At 31.2% G+C, this 23,765-nt stretch overlaps 1 protein-coding gene across 1 annotated transcript in view; it reads right to left on the bottom strand.

Moving 5' to 3' along the window:
- Nucleotides 1-23,765, bottom strand: part of LOC117180157 (multiple epidermal growth factor-like domains protein 8) — a 54,298-nt gene that overhangs the window by 3,763 nt on the left and 26,770 nt on the right. Inside the window, exons 13-22 of the mRNA XM_033372506.1 lie at nucleotides 15,960-18,854; nucleotides 13,195-13,619; nucleotides 12,766-13,109; nucleotides 12,457-12,686; nucleotides 9,028-9,313; nucleotides 8,714-8,951; nucleotides 3,083-3,109; nucleotides 2,670-2,985; nucleotides 2,414-2,589; nucleotides 131-384 (exon numbers count right to left, since the gene is read on the bottom strand). Coding sequence (XP_033228397.1) covers nucleotides 131-384; nucleotides 2,414-2,589; nucleotides 2,670-2,985; nucleotides 3,083-3,109; nucleotides 8,714-8,951; nucleotides 9,028-9,313; nucleotides 12,457-12,686; nucleotides 12,766-13,109; nucleotides 13,195-13,619; nucleotides 15,960-18,854 — 5,191 coding nt within the window. The remainder of the gene's footprint in view (nucleotides 1-130; nucleotides 385-2,413; nucleotides 2,590-2,669; nucleotides 2,986-3,082; nucleotides 3,110-8,713; nucleotides 8,952-9,027; nucleotides 9,314-12,456; nucleotides 12,687-12,765; nucleotides 13,110-13,194; nucleotides 13,620-15,959; nucleotides 18,855-23,765) is intronic.

The following is a 23,765-nucleotide window of genomic DNA, read 5'->3' as shown; positions in this document are numbered from 1 at the left end:
CCCCCCGCCTTCCGTAACAAATCATAACAAAATCTCTTCAAGCGATAATTTTAGGAAACTAATTATAATTTTCAGAAACCGCTTCTTAAATGAGCCGGAATTTTCCGAACATTTCTAAAAGTGTCCTTACCTATTAATTTTGAATCGAAGCACATTTTATTATCAACGGTGACAGTTTTGTAACACTGATGTCCCGAGGTTGGTGTGCCCGCGTAATTCTCTCGGCATTTGCTGCATTGAACCATCCAGCACGGGGTACCTCCGGAACTTGTTCCCTTAGTAGGACCACTCATACACGAAGGCTCACTTTCTGTATTATTTCCACAGTTACATTTCTCGCCAGTAACTGGATCGCACATAAATCCATGACCATGGCATTGACAACTGCATAAAATTAAACAACATTCCTTTGTACTAAATAATATTCTAGGATTATACTTTACTTTTAACATAGAATTACTTTTAACATAGAATCTCTATAAAAGGAATAAAATGGTCATTCAGATACAACTTTAAAATTTTCCAAATTTATTAATTTATTTTAAACAAAAAAATGACTTTTCTACTATAGAAGATGGTTTTTTACAAAATACTGGAATTTTCAACAAAATAATTGAATTTTTAACACAATAGTTGAATTTTTAACCAGAAATATAAATTCACATAAAAAAGTGTTCATAGTTTATATTTCAACCAAAAAAGATGAAATTTATATATAAAAAAATAATTTTAAACAAAAAGCAAATTTTTAACAAATACAGATTTTTGACTCAAGAAAGAAATAAAAGTGTATCTAAATTGTTGAATCTCCAAGCCAAAAGACGAATAGTCTCTACCAAAATGGAATTTTCAAACAAAAAAAAAATATGACTTTTCAGAAAAAAATTATTTTACACGAAACTAATGCATTTTTACACAACAAAAATTAACTTTCAAACCATGAAAATAAGTAATTTTACCAAAAATGGAGAATTTTCCACTAAAAATGACCAATCTTCAAAAAATGAAAAGGTTACATTTTTAGTTAAAAATTAATTTCAAATCAGCAAATGGTTTTTCCACTAAACAGTTAAATTTTCAACCAAAGACCTAAGCCTTCAACCAAAAAAAGAAATTTTTAACAATGTAATTTAACTTTTATCAAAGTATTTGAATTATCAATTAAAAAAGATTATTTTTAATAAAAAAGTTCAACTTTAAACCCAAGAAATTAATTTTCCACTAAAAATATAAAGCTAAAAAAAATGATTTCTTAACAAAGTGATTCAATTCAATCTTTCAAACAAAATATCTGAATACTCAGAGAATTATAATTTATAATCAAAAAGATAAATTTTTGAAAAAATAGTTGAATTTTCAGTTAAAAACGAATTCAGTTAACTTTTCAGCATCAAAATATGAATTTTTCATAAAAAAAAGTTTCTATGAAACAATTGAATTCTCAATCTAAAAAGACGAACTTTTTTCAACCAAAAAGATTCAATTTTTAACAAAACAGATGAATTCTCTACTAAATTGTTGCATTTTTGTCTAAGAAAGATTAAATTTGTATTAAAACAGATAAATTTTTAATAATAAAAAAAAAATTAATGTTGAACTTTCATCTAGAAAATATTTCAATTCATTTTTCAACACCAAAATATAAATTTTAAACAAAAAGTAAATTTTACACGAAATAGATAAATTTTCAACAAAACATAATTGTCAACCCCAAAGTATGACTTTTCAACAAAATTCTTCAATTTTCACCCGAATAGTTCCATTTTTTTGCATTTTTATCTAAGAAAGATATAATTTTTGCTAAAGCAGGCGAATTTCAAAACCGAAAAGACAAAATTTCAAAAAAGAGGGTAAATTTCGAAACAAAAAGTTGCATTTTTGTTCAAGAAAGATGAAATATCTTCTAAAACTGATGAAATAATAAAAAAAACCTGAAAAAAGTTAAGTTTCTGCTAAATAGTCGAATTTTTAACTAAAAATGATGGGTTTTTAACAAGATTGTTCCATTTTCAAACAAACAGTAGCATCTTTGTCCAAGAAAAATGAAAATTCTACTAAAACATGAGAATTTCTAAATCAAAAAGACAAATAAAAAAAATTGTTTTCATCAAAAACAGATTTTAGCAACAAAATATGAATTTTAAACACTATCCAAGGAATATGCAATATTTAAACTAAAAGAGATAAAATTTTTAATTAAAAACACAAATTCTCAGAAAAAAAAGTTTTCATCCAAACATTTTTTCAGTTGACTTATCAGCAACAAAATATGAATTTTGAATAAAAGTTGAATTTTTGACCCAAAAATACAAAAAAAAAGACAGTTGAGTTTGCAACCAAAAACGATGTTTCTTTAAGAAAAATATCAAATTTTTAAAGTACGATCCCTAATATATTTACTGCGAGTACTTACGGTTTGCAAACGTCTCTGAGATCTTCAGTTCCTCTAAAGAATCCTGAAACGCATTCACCGCATTTATCTCCCTTTGTATTATTTCCACAGTTAACACATTTGGCCTTGGTTACAGGTCCTTCGACCAATTGTTTCTTCAATAAATCCATCGACATCTTTTCAATTGAATTTGGATCCTAAAAAAATAGGCAAGAACCAATTTCACATAACTTTCGTTATGCTTTTTAAAAATTAAAAAAAAAAGATTTACACTCACAGACACAGTCATACTATCGTTGATACAAATGTGAGTATGACCGTTGCAGTATTCCAAACATGGCACACACTGACCATTGTCAGCTGGATTACCCACAAATAGGGGTTTGCACTTTTCACATTGTGGTCCCATCGTATTGTTGTGACATTCCAAACAATTATCTAATTTATCTGGACCAGCACAGTTACTATGTCCATTGCACTGACACTGAATGGAACAATTTGCTCCAACATATCCAAAATCGCAACGACACTCGTCGGGTTCAACGCACGTTCCTCGAACGCAACCCTGCGTACACATTGGAACGCAAATTTTTCTGAAAAAAAAAAAACAAGGGTCAATGTTTACCTAGATACTTTAATTTTAACGCCTTTGCAGAATATAATACAAAAAGTGATTAAATTATATATTACCTTCCTAGTTCGCTAAAGGACCATGTGCTGAAACAAAAGTAAATGATTAGTCAGAATTTAAGGCAGTTGACGTGCCAAAAGTTAGATAACTGAAAAAAATAGTTTTTCTATGATTTTAAGAATCAAAATATTATCACTCCATAAAAAAAACATTACTTCTTATAAAAAATTTTAAAATTCAGCACACAAAAAAAACATTTATCTCCCAGGATATCGTGAACATTATCGTACAGGGCGGAAATCTCGATATCCCTGGAATGTCTCAAGGGCATCTCAGAATAACCTCATGATATCCCATTAATGTGCCAATTTTATATGCCAAGGATGTTCCTAAGATATCCCAATTCTATAATTTAGTATATTACTGGACATTCAGATATATCTACTGCCAATTATATTTATATTCAATCGTATAAAGACAAAGAAATAATTGAGCAACATTAGGTATCTTTCCGGAGATTTTATACAAAGTAAAACATTATAAAATACAAAATAGTAAAGTCCCCTCTAAAGTCACTTCCGGGTAAATTCCATCATGGCTGTCAGTGTGCGAAAACTGTCGCGCAGTAATAAGTTACACTTTAAAAAAAGTTAACAATTTGTAGAATATTCGTGCCAATTTATAATCAATTGTCATTTATATTGTACGAAACACCACGGTACACATTATTTTGATTGCTTTTTATCATAAAAACGGATTTTTCCGTTGAAAAGTCCGATCTCTAAACTGCGCAATTTAGATTTTACAGGTAAATTAACAGCCAAATTTAACATTTTTAGAAAGTCACTTGATTTTATCGTATGTAGACTGTTATTGGTTATGAAAATTAATCGCGGTAATAATTTTTTGCTAATTATAGGGAATAGTTAAACTGCGATACGCCACATGGTGACAGAAATCCGAACTAGAAAGAATATGTACGATCTTAAGGAAAAATGCGAGACCGAAAACATTAATTAAATTCTCTGATTTTTCCTTGAATAATTTTTCATTTTTAATCATTAATATTTAAATATTAGCATTTTAATCTTGCAATACTTTTAACGTAGAATATTTTATAAACGGAATAAAAAAGTATTTCATATGCAAATTTATTAATTCATTAAAAAGTCTTTTCTATTATAAAAGATGATTTTTTGCCAAAATAATTGAATTATTAACATACTAGTTGAATATTCAACCTAAAAGTCAAATTCCCAACGAAAAAGTGTCATAGTTTATATTTCAATCAAAAATAGAATAAAATGTATATAAAAAAAGAATTCTTGATATGACTTCAACAAAAAATTAATTTTCCTCGAAACTGATGCATTTTTACTCAACAAAAATTAAATTAAAAACTGAAAAATTATTTTTTTTACCAAAAAATGCGAATTTTCAATTAAAAAAAGATTAAATTGTAACAAAATAATTACGCTTTCAACCGAAAAGATGAATTTTTAACTAAAAATATAAATCTTTATCAAAAGAGTGATTTGTTAACAATTTGATTCAACCAAATCTTTCAAAAAAATTAGTTGTACACTCAAACAAAGAAGAATGATTTTTAACCAAAAAGTGGCATTTTAATTTTTAAAAAAATCATAAGTTTCTTCTAAAACAGATCAAGTTTTAAATCAAAAAGATAAATTTTCAAAAAAATAGTTGAATTTTCTGTTGAAAGAGATTTCAGTTGAGTTTTCAAGATCAAAATATGAAATTTTAAAAAGGAAATAAGTTTCTATGAAAAAAATTCATTTTCCATCAAAGAAGTTGTTCATTCACCCAAAAAAGATTCCAGTTGATTCTAAAAGATCAAAAATCGATTTTTTAAACAACAAAATAAACAGATGGATTTTTAATTAAAAAAAAAAACGGAAACAAAATTTTTTTAAATAGTTAAACTTTCATCCAGATAATATTTCCACCCGCATGTGAATTTTTAAATAAAAAAGACAAACTTTCAACAAAAACAGAGTTGAATTTTCAACTAAAAAGTTACAGTTTTATTCAAAAAAATTTCCCAAAGAAGATTCCAGTTCATTTTATAACACCAAACGACCAAAATAAGAACTATAAAAAATTTCTAACCAAAATGGATGTATTTTTAAGAAAATTATTCAATTTTCAATCAAATAATAAAACTTATAACTAAAAGGATAATCTTTAGGAGAAATTTGATGCGAATTCAGATTCGAGATTCTTCAAGTATAAAATGAGATTGTTCAATTTTAAACGCTTTGAGTTAGAAATGATACAATTTCATCTCCTTTCTAATAAAATTTTCCATTTAAAAAAATTTTTGGTCTGAAATTTTTCAATTTGGAACGGTTTTAATTAGAAATAATACAGTTTTAATTCATTTGAATTATAAATGATCGAATTTTTAGAATTGTATTCAGAAAATACTTCATTTTTAAGTTTTTGTACTTGTCCTATTTTCGAAATTTTATTTTAATCTTAAATCATTGAAATTCGCGAAATTCTACACACAAAAAACAATTATTGTACTATTTATTGTGATTGCCAACAGATTATAAACTGAAATGGACTTATTTTGAAGCAAATATGAACTCAAAGTAATTTTCTATTAATTTATACACAAAATATTTACTATTTAATTTTTGTTTGTTTGTTTGTTAAAAAAATTTTGGACAAAAAAGTGTTGTTTTTTTCACTATATAAATTTGAAATTCTATTTAAAACGATTTCTTTTTAGTGTTTAATCATTGTGTTAAACTTCACAAAACAATTGTAAAAACACTTTTATGCAAAAATTAAAATACATCTTTAAAATTGTACCTACTCTTTCTAGTTCCAGTTTTCGGCACCGGGTGGCGAAATGGTAGACCACCATTCCCAATACGGTGATAGGATTCTACATATCCTAATAAATTTTCATTTCAGAAATATTGGACTCCATTGCCAAAATTATGTATATCCCACACAGGACATTGAGAGGATATCTTAAGGGGCGGAAATTTCGATATCCTTTAAATATGCCACGGAAATCCCGGGAGATTCTTGGAATATTTGTCAAAATATCCCATATCCTGCCGAGATATCCTAGGGATATGCCAAGGATATCATTTTGTTGTGATAATGATCACTGATATCATTTTAAATAAAAAACATTATTTTTTGTGAAAAATGTTAAAATTCACAACAAAAAAACCCATTAATTATAATGGGTTGAAATTTTGAAAGTAAATTTTTTTATGGCTAGAACAATATTTTTTAAGAAAAAATTTTTTAAGCAAATAATTAAATTTGAAGATTCTTTAGTTTTTTTAAAAATTGGAATCAATAGAGTTGTAAAGAATCTTTCCCGAAAAAAATAAACCGTCATTTATTAAAAGGCCATCATTCTTCCAAACTTGGTGAAAAGCGACGGTCAGAAAAATTCAATTGCAAAAAACATGGTTAAAATTAATTTTCTTGTTGTGTATTTTAACATTTTTCATAAAAAATGTTTTTTTTTTTATTTGAAATGATAGCAGTTATAATTTTTTTTATTCTTAAAATCATAACAAAATTATTTTTTCACTTACTTTTGGCACGACAACTAACTTAATTACTTAATTTACAAAAACATCCGAGAGTGAAATAAACATATACTTTTTTAAATTACAGAGTTGCTACAGATCACGTAATTATAGAAAGTCAGGAAATATCACAAAAAACGTGATAAGAGTTAGGAAATTCTAGAAAAAACTAAAAGTTTAAGCTAATTTGATTATTTTTAAATAAAAATCGCAACTATTTGGTTGAGGATTCAAACCATTTTTTTTAATAATCATCTTTTTTGGTTGAATTCTACTATTTTTGGTATAAAATTAAACTACTTTGTTAAGAATTCATTTATTTGGTTAATGATTTATCATTTTAGTTGAAAAAATTTCTTTCTGCTCAAAATTTAATTAGTTTTTAAAAAATTGTTTTAACCAAAATTATAAATATTTGGTTTAAAATTCCTGTATTTTATTGAAAATTTGAATTTGTGGGAGAATCATTCAGCTGCTTGGTGACTAATTCCTCTTTTTGATTGATATTCCTTTGCAAGTTCAAATATTTGGTTGAAAATTCATGTAATTCGTTTATTTTTGCAGAAAATTGATCTTTTTGGTTGAAAATTAGTTTTTTTCTTAAATAGAATTAATTTTTTAAATTCAAAATGGAACTGTTCCATTTTTGTCGAAAATTGACCTTTTTTGATAAAAATTTAATCTTCTTGGTTAAAAGATTTACTATTTCGTTGAAAATTTACATTGGTTTTATTGAAAATTAAGTCTTTTACTACAAATTTAATTAATCTATTTTTAGTTAAAAATTAGTTTTAGGTAAAACTTCAGCTATTTGTTTAAAACCTGTATTTTTTGATATTAGAGTATTTCCATTAGTTCAAAATTCATCTTTTTGGTTAAAAAGTCATTTCTGTGGTTGAAAATTCGCTTCTTTTCTTGTTGAAAATTTATTTTACTAACTGAAAATTTGATTCTTTTATTTTTGATCGAAAATTCATCTTTTTAGTTGAAAATGCATGTACTTAGTTAAAAATTAAATTTTTTAGTTAAAGATTTAGCATTTCAGTAGAAAATTCACTTTAGCTATTCCATTTCTCGTGGAAAAATGACCTTTCTGGATAGAAATGTAATCTTTTTCGTTAAAAAATGTTCCGTTTTGTAGAAAATTTACCTATTCTATTTTTAGTTAAAAATTCGTGCTATTTTGATGGAAAGTTCATCTTTTGGGTTGAAAATTCCACTATTTGGTTAAAAATTCATATTTAGATCATATTTAGATTGAACTATTCTATTGCAGTTATGGTCAGTAAATTAATCTTTTGCAGTTGAAAACTTATATATTTTATTGAAACTGGATCGTTTTTGTTAGAAAATTCATCTTTTGGGTTTAAAATTTAATTATATTGTTCAGAATTCATTTTTTTGTTTGAAAATTTAATTCTTCTATTTATGTTTAAAAACAATTTATTTGATGAAAAAAACTGGTCTGTTGAATGTTCGTCTTTTTTTTTGGTTGAACATATATTTTTCTAATATTTTAAAGTATTTTAACTTTGGTTGAAAATTTATCTTTTTTATATGAAAATTCATGTGCTTTGTTGAGAATGAGTCTTTTTTGGTAGATAATTAATATTTCGAGTCGAAAATTCAACTAATTATTTGGTTAAAAAATTCATATTTTTTGTTGAGGATTCATAATTTTCCATAAAAAATCATTTCTTAGATTAAAAGTTTATTTTTTGATTTGAAAACTCAAGTAAAAAGTGCTTAAAATGTATATAGAAACAAAATTTGTTTGCATTAATATTATTAATCTTCAAAGAATTTAGAAATTGAGATATTGTAACAACCTTCAATAAGACACTGTTCAATTCGAATAATATGTTTTCTATTACTTTGACTTCTTTTAGCATTTGAATTAGGCACCCTTTCCAGTTTGAGCCGAATTCAAATAATGTAATTATTATTAATAAATATGGAAAACCCGATTTTTTAAATCCTAATTCAAAATTCTTATAAATGCTCATTAAATTCTCCTAGTACTTAAACTCTTCAGAACATTATTAATTACTGACACCTGAATGAAAAGATTTTTTTTTCTAGTTCTAAAAAAAATCGAAAACTCACGTTTCAGTTTTATAACCATCGCCACACATGCACTCGAAACCTTCGTCTAGGTCGAAGCATTTTTCACTTTTTGGAGAACACGTATGGTGACCATTCATGCATTCATTTTCAGGAGGACATCTCACATAGTGCCAAGAGAAGCTTGTCTGATTTGTGGTTTTCGTCAAGAGCATTGTAACATCGTCCTCGACGACCTGTAAATCTCTTTGCTGCGTAGACAACGTGGTCACAATGTTTGCTGCAATTGGAGGAAAATATTCTTCTTATTCTACACCGAATTATTCTATGTGTTTATATGATTATGACTTGCTTACATTGATGTCGATCAGCCTGAGGAAACTGCTGATTATAGAGCATTTCACAAGTACCTCCTGCCGGATGTTCTGTGGGTGCTTCGAGAGATCCTTCTATACATAAACCCTGTCCTGTTATATTAGATGAATCTAAAGAACACCAACCGCAGTGCGAATGTTTTAAACAAGTGCTACATTGTTTAAAAACGGCGCAGGGTTCAGGGCAGTGCTCCACATCTGTACTTCGCAAAACCAATCCGCACACACCGCCAGCACAATAAAGTGGTTGATAAGACGGAGAGATGCACTAGGATAAACAATAATATTCAGAGCAATCAATTGAAATTATGTCAATTTATTTAAATTTTAGTTATGTAAGGGGCCGTAATTAAATTACTTAAGGATTACTATACGTAATTTTTAATTTTCAGAAATGTTTCGCTAGTTATTGCTAGTAGAATTAGAGAGTGTCCAAGAACTACATTTTCAAAACCCTTGAACGTTAATATTCATATAACAGCATTTTAATCTTGTAATAATTTTAACGTAGACTCTTTTATAAACGTAATAAAACATTATTTGAGATACAAAATTAGAATTTTCAAATTTATTAATTTATTTTAAACAAAAAAAAATGTCTTTAAGACTATAAAAGATGGCTTTGCAATAAAACACTTGAATTTTCAATCTAAAAAGATAAATTCCCATAAAAGAAGTGTCATAGTTTATATTTCAATAAAAAAAGATGAAATTGATAAAAAAAAGAATTTTAAAACCAAAAATACAAATTTTGAACAAATAAAGATTAATGTGCAGAATTCCTAATAATAAAACCAAGAATCTCACGACCAAATTTGGACAATCACCATAAAATGTTCCCATTGCAATCTGAAAAAAAAGTTTCTCTTCCTTACTGGACGAAAATAAAAAAAGTAAATTTTCTTTCCTCTTTTTTATTTTCGTCCAGAAAGGAAGGGATTTTTTTTTCTATTCTTTTTTAGGAAAAATTTTTTTCAGATTGCAATGAGAATATTGTATGGTGGTTGTCAAAATTTGTTAGTTCATTTAAACAAAACAATTTAAACAAAACAAAAATTGACTTTTCAGTGAAAAATTAATTTTCCACGAAACTGATGCATTTTTACCCAACAAACATGAAATTTCAAACCAAGGAAATTATTTTTTTTACCAAAAAAGGAGAATTTTCAACTACAAAAATTAATCATAAAAAAATGAAAAAGTTGCATTTTCAGTTCAAAAATTAAACGCATACCTAAAAAGGCTTTTCCGCTAAACAGTTAAATTTTCAACCAAACACATGATCCTTTGATTAAAAAAATAAAATTTTAACAAATGAGTTGAACTTTTACTCAATTAGTTGCATTTTAAACTAAAAAATGTTAATTTTCAACAAAATAGTTAATATTTCAACCAGATATGAAATTTTAACTAAATATATAAATCTTCTACAAAAAAAATTATTTTTTAACAAAGTGATTCAACTAAATCTTTCAAACAAAATAGTTAGATACTCAAGCAGAGAAAAATAATTATTAACCAAAATGTTGCATTTTAATGAAAAAAAGAAATTAAATTTCGACTAAACAGATGAATTTTTAAATCAAAAAGATACATGTTAAAAAACCATAAATAATTGAATTTGCTGTTAGAAAAGATTTCAATTAACTTTTCACGATCAAAATATGAATTTTTAAGAAGAAATAAATTTCTACGAAAAAATTGAATTTTCAATCAAAAGATAAATTTTTAACAAAATTATTGAATTCTCTACCAATAAATTGCATTTTTACAAAAAAAAAAAAGATTAAATTTCTTTTGAAGCAGATGCATTTTATGTAAAAAAATCTTCGAAAAATTAGTTAAATTAAAAAAAAAATCCAGTTGACTTTTCAATATCAAAATATTAATTTTTTAATCAAAAGTAAGTTTTTATTTTGAACTAAAAGGCAAATTTTTAAGTCAATAGTTGAATTTAAAATTAAAAAGATCCCTTTTTAATCAGAAATGAAATAGTTAAATTGTCACTTGAATAAAACTAATTTTTAACCAAAAAATAAATGAATTTTCAACAAAATGGTTAAATTTGTAATCAAATTGATACATTTTCAACGAGAAAGATAAAATTTAAAACCAGAAGATTAATTTTCTACTAAATAAGACGATTTTTTAACAAAACACATGAATTTTCAACGAAATAGTTGAATTTTTTATTTAAAAAAGCAAATTTTCAACCAAATAATTCGATTTTGAATAAAAAATTATCAATTTTCAACCAAAAATGGAATAGTTACATTTTCAGTTTGAAAGGACGAATTTTTATCTAAAAAAAGAATTTCTGACAAAATCGCTAATCCTGTACCAAATTATTGCATTTTTATCCAAAAAGGTGATATTTCTCTTAAGAAAGACGAATTTTGATGAGAAAAAAAAATTTTTCAAAAAAATAGTTGAATTTTCATCCAAAAAAAATTCCACTTGATTTTTCAAGATCAAAATATTAGTTTTTTAACCAAAAATAAGTTTCTACGAAAAACGGAATTCTCAATCCAGAAAGACGAATTTGTTTTAATAACAAGGGATGCATTTTTTAAAACAAAATTATTGAATTTTCTACCAAATAGTTGCATTTTATACAGAAAAGATTAAATTTCTCTTAAAACAAATGAATTTTTATTTTGAAAAAATTAAATGTTGAAATTTCATCCAAAAAAGGTTGCACTTGACTTTTCAAGATCAAAAGATCAATTTTTGAACAAAAAATAAGTTTCTACGAAAAAATTTGAATTTTTAATCCAAATTAACGAATTTTTTAAACCAAAAAGGATGATTATTTGACAAAATAGTAGAATTTTCCACCACATAATTGCATTTTTATCCTATAAATATTAAATTTGTACCAAAACAGATGAAATGTTAATACAAAATGACCAGAAAAGGTTTCAGTTAATTTTTGAACACCATAATATACATTTTAAACAAAAAAAATTAAATTTTTTACGAAATAGTTAAATTTTCTACGAAATAGTTACATTTTCAACCAAACAGTTGCATTTTTATCCAAGAAAAATGAAAATTCTACTAAAACAGGTGAATTTTTAAAGAAACAAATAAAAAGTAGAGAAATTTTCAAAAAGTATTTTTATCCAAAAAAGATTTTAGCAACAAAATATGAATTTTAAAGCAAACGTTAATGCTCTACGAATAGAGTTAAATTTGTAACAAAACAGTTAAATTTGCTACCAAAAGTATGTCTTTTTAAGAAAATTGTTCAATTTTCAACCAAATAATAAAATTTATAACTAAAAACATAATCTTCAGAAGAAAGCTTTTGCGAATTTGCAAAAATTACGTGAATAAGTAAAGGAACCCCTCCTCCCTTCCGTAACAAATAAAAAAAAATGTGTTAACCTTTATTGAATGTGTATTTACCTCGTTCAATTGAGTCGACCATCTGCACTCGCTCCATCCACCTTCGGCACCTGTACCCTTTAAACAACTTGTGCAGTCTTTATGATCTCCACACCTACTTTCGCACTGCATCATCTTCTTTTTACCAAAACCAACAACTTCTTTACCAAAACTAGCTTGACGAAATATATCTTCGGACACACAATTCCAATCATATACTGGCTGTCCTGTTACCTGGATACCTCCCTCAGCTGTAAATCAGTATTTTTTAATGTACAATTAAATCAACTAAAGAAAAAATATCTGAACACACAGTATTAAAATACTCACAAGTCTTTAACACTTGTCTGGTCCAAATACAGCCTCCAAGGCTGTTGCACTTTTCGCAATCACTAGCTGGACATTGTCTTTCACCACACTGATCGACATCAGTTACCGTACTGTATCGCAAGTTACAGTTATTTGGCTCATCACAGTCTTTTTCTCGAGGAATGCACTTCACATGAGGACAGTGAGGACACCATTTACACGCTGATTGGTCGTCTTTGTAGTAAGGCCACTCTGCCAAACATTCTATGCAAGTTTTAAAATTTTGACACTTTCGATTAGCCATCCATTCCGAATTGCAAAAAACACCATTTGATCGCTGTGCCTGACTTACATTAATGTCACACCTATAAAGAAAAAATTAGTTTTATATCAAAGAAATAGTAATTTGTACTATATATATTTATATCATTATCTAAATAAACATCTCACTTGTCATCTCTATGCAAGAATTCCTCGTTAGAGAAACAGTAAGATGCATTCAATCCTGTTATAGTAGTTACTGAACAAAATGAACAGCCAAAGTATTTTCTGCATGAAACCTTGTCGATCCACAAACTACATAGGTCTTCGGGAATATTAATTTGCGTTACGTGACTTTTGATTCCACCGTCAAATCCGCCAACAACATAAACAGTGTTTGTTTCTGGATCGGCATGCGTCATGGCGTGAGCATAAGCTGGCGGTGGGGGAATTCCAATGACTTCCATGTCTTTTGTTATAAGACGAATCCACAGATTGCAGGAATACTTGTATGCTATTAAAGCATCAGAGGTATTATATGGATTCTGACGACCTCCAAATATTACCATATATTCGTCCGTTGTTACTGCTGAGTGCAGAAATCGAGCTTGCGGCTAAACATTGGAATATTACATTTCAATCGAAACGTTACAATATAAAAATACATAAAATAACGAATTTACTTTAGGGTGCCTACTCAAATTCTGGAAGAAAATTCCCTGACAATTCCAGGGTTTTTCCAGGCATTTAAAGTTTTTGCGGATATAATTTTTCATGGTTTAAAAAACTATTTTGCATTTTAATGCAAATCACTGAAAACATAACAATTCACTTCGTAAATTTGTCACTGAAGTACTAAATAGTTGAATTCAGAATGAAAAAATATAGACTTTCAACCAAAGTGACGAATTTTCGAATAAAATTATGTATCTTCAACTGCAACAGATCAATTTCATACAAAAAAGATAAATTTTTAACAAAAGAGTTTAACTTCCAACCAAGTAGTTTTATTTTCAAGCAAAAAGGTCATTATTAAATAAAATGATGAATATTTAACTTAAATACATTAATTTTCAACGAAAAAGATTAATTTTGAACTAAAAAACACAAATTTACAACCAAATAATTTAAAACCCAAAAAGATCCATTTTAAAACAAAAATGCAATAGTTCAATTTTCAGTTGAAAAAATTAGTTTTTAACAAAAAAAAAAAAACAACGCCTTTTCAACAAAATAGTTAAATCTGTAATGAAAGTGATGAATTTTTAACTAAAATGATGGAATATTTAACTGGATTAGTTTCATTTTCAACCAAAAAGATAAATTTTCCAATAAAATTATGAAGATTTAATTGAGAACACTTGAATTTAAACGAAAAAGATCAAATTTAAAACAAGAAGATTAATTTTCTACTAAAAAAGTTGATCTTTCAACAAAATAGATGAATTTTGACCTAAAAAATGATCAATTTTCAAACAGAAATGGAATAGTTATATTTTCAGTTTAAAAAAAATTAATTTTTAACCAAACTGATGAACTTTTAACTAAAAAAATGAATCTTCAACTGGAATAGTTGAATTTTCAACTAAAAAGATGACATTTCTACTAAAATGATCGAATCTTCAATTGAAATAGTGAAACTATTAACCAAAAAGACAACTTTTTTAATAAAATGATGAATATTTAACTGGAATACTTGAATTTTCAACCAAGAAGATTAATTTCTACAAAAAAGACGAATTTTCTACAATATTTTGAACTAAAAAAGATAAATTGTCAACAAAAAATTGAATAATAATATTTTCAGTTAACAGAATTAATGTTCAACCAAAGAGATGACTTTCAACTAAAATGATGGAATATCCAATTGGAATAGTTAGTTAGATTTTCAGTCGGAAAAAAAATGACAGCTAAATGAAATTTTTTTTTAAATAGTTACATTTTCAAACAAATTGAAAAATTTTCAACTAAAATTATGAATCTTAAATTGTAATAGTTTAATTTAAAAATAAAAAGATCACTTTTGAACCAAGAGAATTAATTTCTAAAAAAAAATGATTTTTCAACCTAAAAAAGACGATTTTTCAAAACAAAATTGAATAGTTAAATTTTCAGTCAAAACAAATAATTTTAAGCTAGAGAGATCAATTTGTTAGTGAAGTGATGCAATATTCAAGTGGAATAATTACATTTTCAGTCTAAAAAGAAAATAATGAAAAAAGAACAATTTTCAACAAAATAGTTAAAATTTCAACGGTAATAATTATAGTCTCAGTAAAAAATTAACTTTCAGTCACAGAAAAAATAAATTTTCAACAAAACAGCTCAGTTTTCAATCAAATAGATGAATTTTCAATTCGAAAGATAAACCTTAAAAATAAATGGGTTTTAACAAAAGGGTTTAACTTTTAACCAATTAATAACATTTTCATTTTAAAAAATAATTAATTCTGAACTAAAAATATAGTAACAGATATTTTATTCAAAAAATATTTTAATTTCTAATCAAAAACAGTTTAATTTAACCGAAAAATGCGACTTTTCACCATGAGTTGAATTTTTAACTATGAAAGATTTTTCTGTTAAGGAGTGAAAATCTCTCTGGTGAAAATATTGCCAGCAAACTGGTAACTTTTCAACAAAATATATTGAGTGTGAACCAGATACTTGAATTTTCAACTAAAAATGATCAATTTTTAACCAATAATAGAATAGTTCAACTTTTAGTTAAAAAATTAATTTCAAACAGAAAAAAAACGAATTTTCAACAAAATAGTTCACTACAGTAATACATATAAAGCTACTCTTGCAAATGAAGAATCATTGTTATTGAATTTTATATTGCAATTTAAAAAAATCAAGCAAACGCGCGAAAATATTTCCTGGCTTAAAAAAAATCCCTGACATTTCCAGGTAGAGCAGACAGCCTTTACTCTCTGGGGGAGAAAACTTACCAAATTATTTCCATGGATGTGTTCGTCATCGAATGGTGGAAGTACAGACCATTTTCGCGTTTTATAATTGAAAGCGTACAATTTGTTGGATATAAATGTCCTGTTAATGGCATATGTATAGCCACCGAATACATAAAAACTATCAGACTTGCTGTGATAAACGGTTGAATGTCCATATACGCCTAATGGACTGTTTCCAACTGTCTTTATTGTATCCCACGTATCAGTCTCCAGATTAAATTCCCACACTGTCTCTAGATAACCATGCTTTGGACTGAATCCTCCAATAAGAATTAAACTTTCTGACTCGCCCTCTCTCCGCAGGGTTAACGTGTGACCGGCAAGAGCAGGTGGTTTTTGACTCCACCATGTAATTTGACTCCATCGTTGATTCTGCAAACTGAATTTCCAAAAGTCGTTTAAAGTATTATTGGATAAGCCTTGAACACCGTTCTCCTTCATAGACAGTCCACCATACACATAGATTTGCTGTCGACTGTGTACTATCTCAGCAGCGTGAAAATACCTGCCCTGAGGCATAGAAGCTTCGGAAGTAGATTCTACAGTCACCGGCATCCAGGTACTATTCTTAGTGTCAAACAGTCTGATGTCGTTCAATGGGCCATGACTCAGAGAGTATCCTCCAAACATCCACAAACTTCCTCTACGGTCTGCAACCAGACTATGACCAAATCTCGGTAACGTTTTTCGCAGGTGATCTAAGTGCTCGGCCAAGTACTCAGAATTGAATAATTCGGTAAAAACAAGTTGGTGTTCCTTAACTTTAATCGAGCAGTCTCGTCCACCGTAACCAACGGCACAAACGCAGTGCCCATAACCTTTATCGCAAATTCCCTGTTTTTTCAAAGATGAGCAATTCTTCGGGCACAATTCCACGTCACAATTAATACCGACGAATCCGGGTTTGCACAAACAGTTGCCACTTCTACACTCTCGATTTTTGGGACAGTTGTTACATGTCATTACAACATAACTCGCATTAAAGCCTTCCACCTCATCAAGCTGTTTGTAGTGTACCGTCAAAAAACCCGACTTAGCCTCAACAGTCACTGGATAATCCGTACTCTCTGTACAGTAGACACCCAGCAGTTGACTCTGATGGCTTGTAGTGGACGAAACAAAATCGGGAAGTCCATCGTAAACGTAAACGCTGTTTTCCTGGCAACTGACGTTGATATCGTCATGTATCGTGAACTGAATGACACTATCAACGCTCGGTGTCATTGTATCCGGCGATAAACCTGTTTTTGGACTCACGATCCACAGACATTCCCTCGTTGGTGAGCCACCGAGACGGGTCTCCCACAGCGACAATTGAGAGTGACGACTTCCTAGTCCCTGCTTTCCATTTCCTTCACCCTCGAGCATACCCCGAGACATGCAACCGTAAAAACACATTCCCCCGTTCTTCGGATCTCCGTAGTAACCACGGATACAACGCTCACACTTATCACCCTCAGTATTGTCACGACAGAAACACATTCCAGTCTGTCTGTCGCAGGTACCCGATTCAACATCGCCATGCTCATTGCAGTCGCATTTGTTGCAACCCAATCTTGTTGTCGCATTCCCGTAACTTCCAGCCTTGCAGTCTTGGCAGTATCTGCCTTCTGTCCAATTTTGACAATCATCACAAATGCCGGGTCCTTGAATACAAGTCGAATGATTGTAACAGCCGCAGTTGGTTCGGCAATCAGGTCCTGTCCAGCCTAGATTACATTCACATTTGTAATCTGGGGCTTCGCTGCAGTAGCCATTGACACACTTCTCATAGCAGGTCTTGGTACAATTTTCTCGTCCATCGCCGTTAAATCCTCTTTTACATTGACAGCTGAAGCTACCATGTGTGTTTGTGCATATTGCGTTTGAATGACAGTCGTGCAACCCCAGATCACACTCATCGACATCTGGACATTGAGCATAAGCCCATCCTGATTCGTCAGCTTCCAAAGTGCCATTTTTACTCTGCTCATTAATCACCAAACTACAGTTGACATGTGCCTGATTAAAATCACCTTGAACACATGCACCGAGAATAGGATTTTCTAAGCTATAACACCAACCGCAACTTAACGAGTGCAAACAACTCGAACAATTGGTGTGTCTACTACAACTTTTACACTGATCGTTGCCAGTTAAAGACGATCCCGTCCGTGAAGTGACACCCATGAGGCCTGCTTGATCTGTCCACTCTCTGCAAAGACCAAATTGATACTCAGATGTATATACGGAAAATGAAAAACACTCTTGTGTTGCCTCGCACCACACGCATCTTCCACGTTCATCCAAACACTGTGTACAATTTGATCGCTGTCTACAGGGAATGGGACACTGATCTAAACTGACTACTGCATCAGGTAATCTTCCTATTCTCGCGCATCTGGCTTCCTCCGTCCACCACTCACACAAGCGACTTCCAATGCACGACTCACAGGAAATGTAGTTGGAACAATTTGCACACGTAGATGGTGTTATCGTCAAATAGTGCCAATCATGTACTGGTGTATCGTTCTCATCCAACTCAACGTCGGATGTACAACTCTCCGTCTCGTTGATTGAGCGAGATACGCATTTACCACTGATGTCACACCAACCACAAGAAGAATCGGTCAAACAGTGTAGACAGTTCTCATATTGACTGCAAGTTCCGTTCTGATAAGGTTCCAAGTACTCGAAGGTAAACACTTTTGGATTTTCTGTTTTTCTGTTGTGCGTTATTTCCATTTTACTGGCGTATGCGTAACTTGCTGTTACCATTCTTTTCGACTCAAAATCTAGAAGGTAGCGTCCTGGTAGTAACATCATGTCTTGTCCCTCAGGCCATCTGGTTGGAATACACTGAGATGTTTCTGCAGTCAAATTAGCGACTAATTGCTGAAAAACATTAAATGCATATTCAAGAATATTGTCAACAAAATTGAATTGAAATTATTTGAGGGCTCGACTGAGAATCAAAAATTCGTAGTATCTAATACAGGCAAACCTCGTTTATTGCAACTCCTTCGAAACGTAAACATCTCGTCTATTGCAACTCGAGAGGAGACCCCACCACTTCACGTACCCGGAAGGTGGTCTCACAATACATTCCCGCTTCCGCACTGTCATTGGCTATACGGAATATGTGACCATCTGTGGTGCGGGTGGGGGAAGTTGCGATAAACAAGTACCTTGGGTTGCAATAAACGAGAGTTGCAATAAATGAGGTTTGACTGTATATAATTTAAAAAATGACTTTAGGGGCCGTACTTAAATTACATAACGGATTATAAGCCCCTCTCCCCCTGCAACAAAAAGTAACAAAAAAATGTCTACGCCGTCGTCTATTATTGCACGTAATTTTTAATTTCCAGAAATGTTTTTCTAGTTATTGCTAGTAGAATAAAAATAACAGCATTTTAATCTTGTAATACTTTTAACAGAGAATCTTTTATAAACAGATTGAAAGAGTATTTCAGATACAAATTAAAAATTTAAAAATTTATTTATTTTAAATAAAAAAATGTCTTTTCTGCTACAAAAGATGACTTCTTAATAAAACACTTGAAGGGGAGCTTCCGGTTGGGTTAGAAACGTTGCACACGCGTCCGGGAAACGTCGCCGAAAAAGTGAGAGATTAAAGTTTTAAATTTATACGGGTGGTCTGGTGAGTGGAAAATTTGGGCAGTGCGCGAAAAAAGTTACCAGCAAAAGTATTATTCATAGTTTTGAAGCTATAGAACTAGTGAAATATGGATAAAATGGAACCCTCCGAAAAGGAAGAGGTTATGTTGAACGGGAGCGAGGAGGTGAAGAAGTTCAACACCGACTCGGCTGATGACAGAGAGAGGGCAGCACCAAATGGAAATGGACAAGCAGATGACATCGAACAGCTGTCAGGAGAAAGTAATAAGCAGTCGACGTCGACGGCGAAAAAATGCCGAGGAAGACCAAAGAAAGAGGTTAAGGAAAAGGAGAAAGGAATTACGAGCTCTAGGAAAATCACGGACTTCGTACAAGCCAACTCGAGCGTGATAGAGTGGGGAGGGTTGACGAATGAAGTCTTCAAAAGAAGGGAAAAAATAACTAGATCACCTAGCAGAAGTGAATGGGGAAGCGGCAAGGGACGTGATAGAAGTTTGAGCGAGGATTTAACGGATGTGGAGGCCGAAAATCAAGAGTTACCTCAGCTACAATCAAATAATCTTATGGTTGACAGAAATGAAGAGAAACGGAGACATGCTATAAGCAAACCCCATGATGAAATGGCCCAAAATATGATTACTCAATTAGAAGAAAAGGATACTAGAGGCATAGCTAAATTTTACATACATCTTAATGACAGTGATGAGTTGACAGGCGAGAGCATTCGAAAAAAGGAGATGGATTTGGCAGGTGCAATTTTGGACCTATTGAAGGGGTGGTGGAATGCGAATGGGAAAAAAGAAATAGACAAGATAGCTCAGAAATATCACAATTTACAACTTTCATTCGAATCCTTAAAAAGCAGGACAATTAAAAAAGAAGCAGAGTGGGAAGCAGCCGTCTCAACTTTAGAAAAGGCCAGGGAAAAAGGAAAGGCTTGGGTAGCAGAAAAGAAACACATGGAAGAAGAAATTAGGAATCTAAAAGATAAGCTGGCAAACTCTAAAAAAGGTTACATAAATGGTGAAGTATGTACTCAATTAACAGCGGAGGGAGAAACTTCAAATATTTATGGAGGCCTAGAAAGGACCAGGGAAGACGACAGGGACAACAGAGACAAGGAAGCTCAGTATCAAGGAAAGAATAAGGATTCTTGACCTGGAAAGCTGACGAAAAAGGAGCTGGACCGAGAAATAAAAGAAAGAAGAGACAGAAAAAATCATGTCATAATCAGAGCATTCAGACCAACCGGGAGGAACATAGAGGGAGAAATAAAATCGGCCCTTAAAAGGACAACTGGAGTAGCAGCAGAGGTCAAAGGAATCAGGTTCAACAATGAAGAGTTTTTGGTGGACTTGCATTCTTGGAGAGACAAAATGTCCATAATGAGAAGAAAATCCAAATTCAGAGGAACCAGCATCTGGATTGTGGACAACTTTACCGACAGAGAGCTTCAAATACAGAAGTGGATCACGCATGTAGCTGAGGAAGAAGCAGGACATGGAAAAGCAGTGAGGACGGGCTACATGAAATGGAAGATTGGTGAAGATTGGTTCTTCTGGAACGAGGAAAAAGGGGGACCCAACAAGAATTTTTTTCGTATCCACGGCGCCTAAGAACATCAGAGGTATGTCATGGAATATTTCGGGAGCAAATAAGCTAGCGCAGGCATGGGATTTTTTAAAGGGTTTTGAATTAATTGAAGTACAAGAAACTTGGCTAATGAAAGAGTCGGAAGAACAATTTGTTAAAAAGCTAGATAAAGATTTTATTTGGATAACAAAACTGGCAGAAAAAGTTCATAATAAGGGGAGAGCAAAGGGAGGGCATCTAATAGGAATTAAGACAAATTGGGTGGGAGACAATTGGGAGTGTAAAGAATGGGACTGCGGAATTGTAATTAGTAACAATAAGTTAAGATTTGAATCAAAAATACTAAAAATTGTAACTGTTTATAACAATGAAGGCATTTCTAAGATCCGTGGAAGTCTGTGTAAATTAATAGAAAAGGCAAGCAGAGAAAATGAGTGCTTGGTAATGATAGGTGATTGGAACGCTAGAGTAGGTAGGGTCACAGAGGAGAGCCCAGAGATGCAGTACGAGAATGGCAATGAAAATCTGCGAAACTCGGAGGACGAGTTGGTGAACGCCGAGGGTAAAAAAATTTTGAATATTTGTGAAAAATACGGGCTTAAAATCCTCAATGGTTGTACTCAGGGCGATAGAAAAGGCAGATTCACGCATATTTGCGACGCGGGGGGATCGGTCTTAGATTTAATTATTTTAAAAGAAGGCGAGGGGGTAAACCCAATATCGGAAATAAAAGTTGAAGCGAGAATCGAGTCGGATCACCTACCGGTCACCTTCCGACTCTCTCACACGGGGTCAGAATTATACGAAAAAAGGGAACCGAGAAGAGCACGGAGTATAAATAAGGCGGAAAAATTATTCTGGGACAAAGGGAAATCCGAAAAATTCGGGGAAAAAATGGAAGAACTATGGGAAACGAGCGTAAAGAAAGAAGCAAATGAAGACCGATGGGAGATAATAATTGATAGTATAAAAAAGCAGCAAAAGAAGTAGGAATGGTAAGGATGGTGGGGCCCCACAGCAATAATTTTAAGAAAAGGATTGACTGGTTCGATGAAGATGGCAAAGAACAGAGGAAAAAAGTGTGGGAAACCTTAAAAATGTTTCTTAAGTTAAAGGGAGAATCGGAGCGGGAGAAATTGGTGTATGGAAAAAAGAGGTTAAAAAGTTTATACAAGGAAAAAAGGAGACAAAGAAATGAAGAAAATTGGAAAGAAGTAGAAAATAGTAGACCATCAGGCGATTTTTGGAGCGCAATTAGAAAATTTAGACCAAAGACCAGAGGGAACGTCAAAGGGGAAGACATTAGCTTAGAAAAATGGAAAACTTATTTTGAAAAGCTACTAGGAAGCAAGGGTGAGAAAAGTCAGAATAATCAAGAATCAGCGAGAGATAGGGACAAAGAGGGTAGGGGAGTAAGACTGAAAACGAGGGAGCTCCAGCGAACAGTAGAGAACATCTAGATGAAACCGAAAAGGGACTTAATGGAAAAATAGAGTTTAAAGAATTCTGTGAATGCATAAAAAAATGAAAAGAGGAAAAGCGCCTGGGGAGGATGGGGTACCAATAGAATTTATTGCAGGGATGCCAAAAGTGTGGGCGACAGAAGTGCATGAAGTAATAAACGACTTATGGGAAAATGGAGTTATGATTAAAGGATGGGAGACAGCCAGAATAGTACCAATATTTAAGAATGGAGACGAGGACGACGCAGAAAACTACAGAGGAGTTTCGCTGCTAGATTTAGGTTAAAAAATATTAGCGGCTATAATAGATGCAAGACTAGGGGAATGGATAGAGGAAAAGAGATTGCTCAGGGAAAGTCAGGCAGGTTTTAGGAAAAAGGAAGTACCAGAGAACACATCTTTGTCTTAAATTCTTTAATAAACAACAAGTTAAAAAAAGAGAAAGGAAAGCTATACGTAGCATTTATAGATTTTAAAAAAGCATTTGATACAATAGACAGAAACATACTTTTTGAAAAACTGGAAAAGGTAGGAATCAGTGGCAGAATGCTCGATATGATCAAGAGCATTTATAGGAACACTTTCAACGAGGTAGTAACTAAAGCGGGAATCTCAGAAAATTTTAGAATAAATATAGGCGTAAGACAAGGATGCCCCTTGAGCCCGACCCTCTTTAACATTTTCTTTGGCGACATAGATGATGAGTGGACCAAAAGAAATGAAGGAGGAACCGTAATTGGGAAATCGAAGGTTTTTACTTTAAAATTTGCGGATGACTTAGCGATCGTTTCCGATCACGCGGGTGGTATCAAAGAAATGTTAAAAACGCTGGAAGATATGCTGATAAGAATAAATTAGAAGTGAATGTCAAAAAAACAAAGGTGATGGTGTTTAAGAAAGGAGGTAGGTAGGGAATGGAAATTTAAAGGAGAACCCCTCGAAGTAGTAGACAAGTTTAAATATTTTGGTTTTCATCGGGCGGATCCTTCAACAAACACCTAGCAGTCCTAGCAGGCAAAGCGCAAAAATCTATCAATGCAGCGTGGGGAGTGATGAAAAGGGCAGGAATAAACGCGTTAAAGAGAAGACTTTACATACTGGATGTATT

Source organism: Belonocnema kinseyi, chromosome 9 (genome assembly GCF_010883055.1).
Source record: "Belonocnema kinseyi isolate 2016_QV_RU_SX_M_011 chromosome 9, B_treatae_v1, whole genome shotgun sequence".
In the NCBI taxonomy this organism is placed as follows: Eukaryota; Metazoa; Arthropoda; class Insecta; order Hymenoptera; family Cynipidae; genus Belonocnema; species Belonocnema kinseyi.
This window is presented reverse-complemented; position numbering and strand designations above follow the sequence as displayed.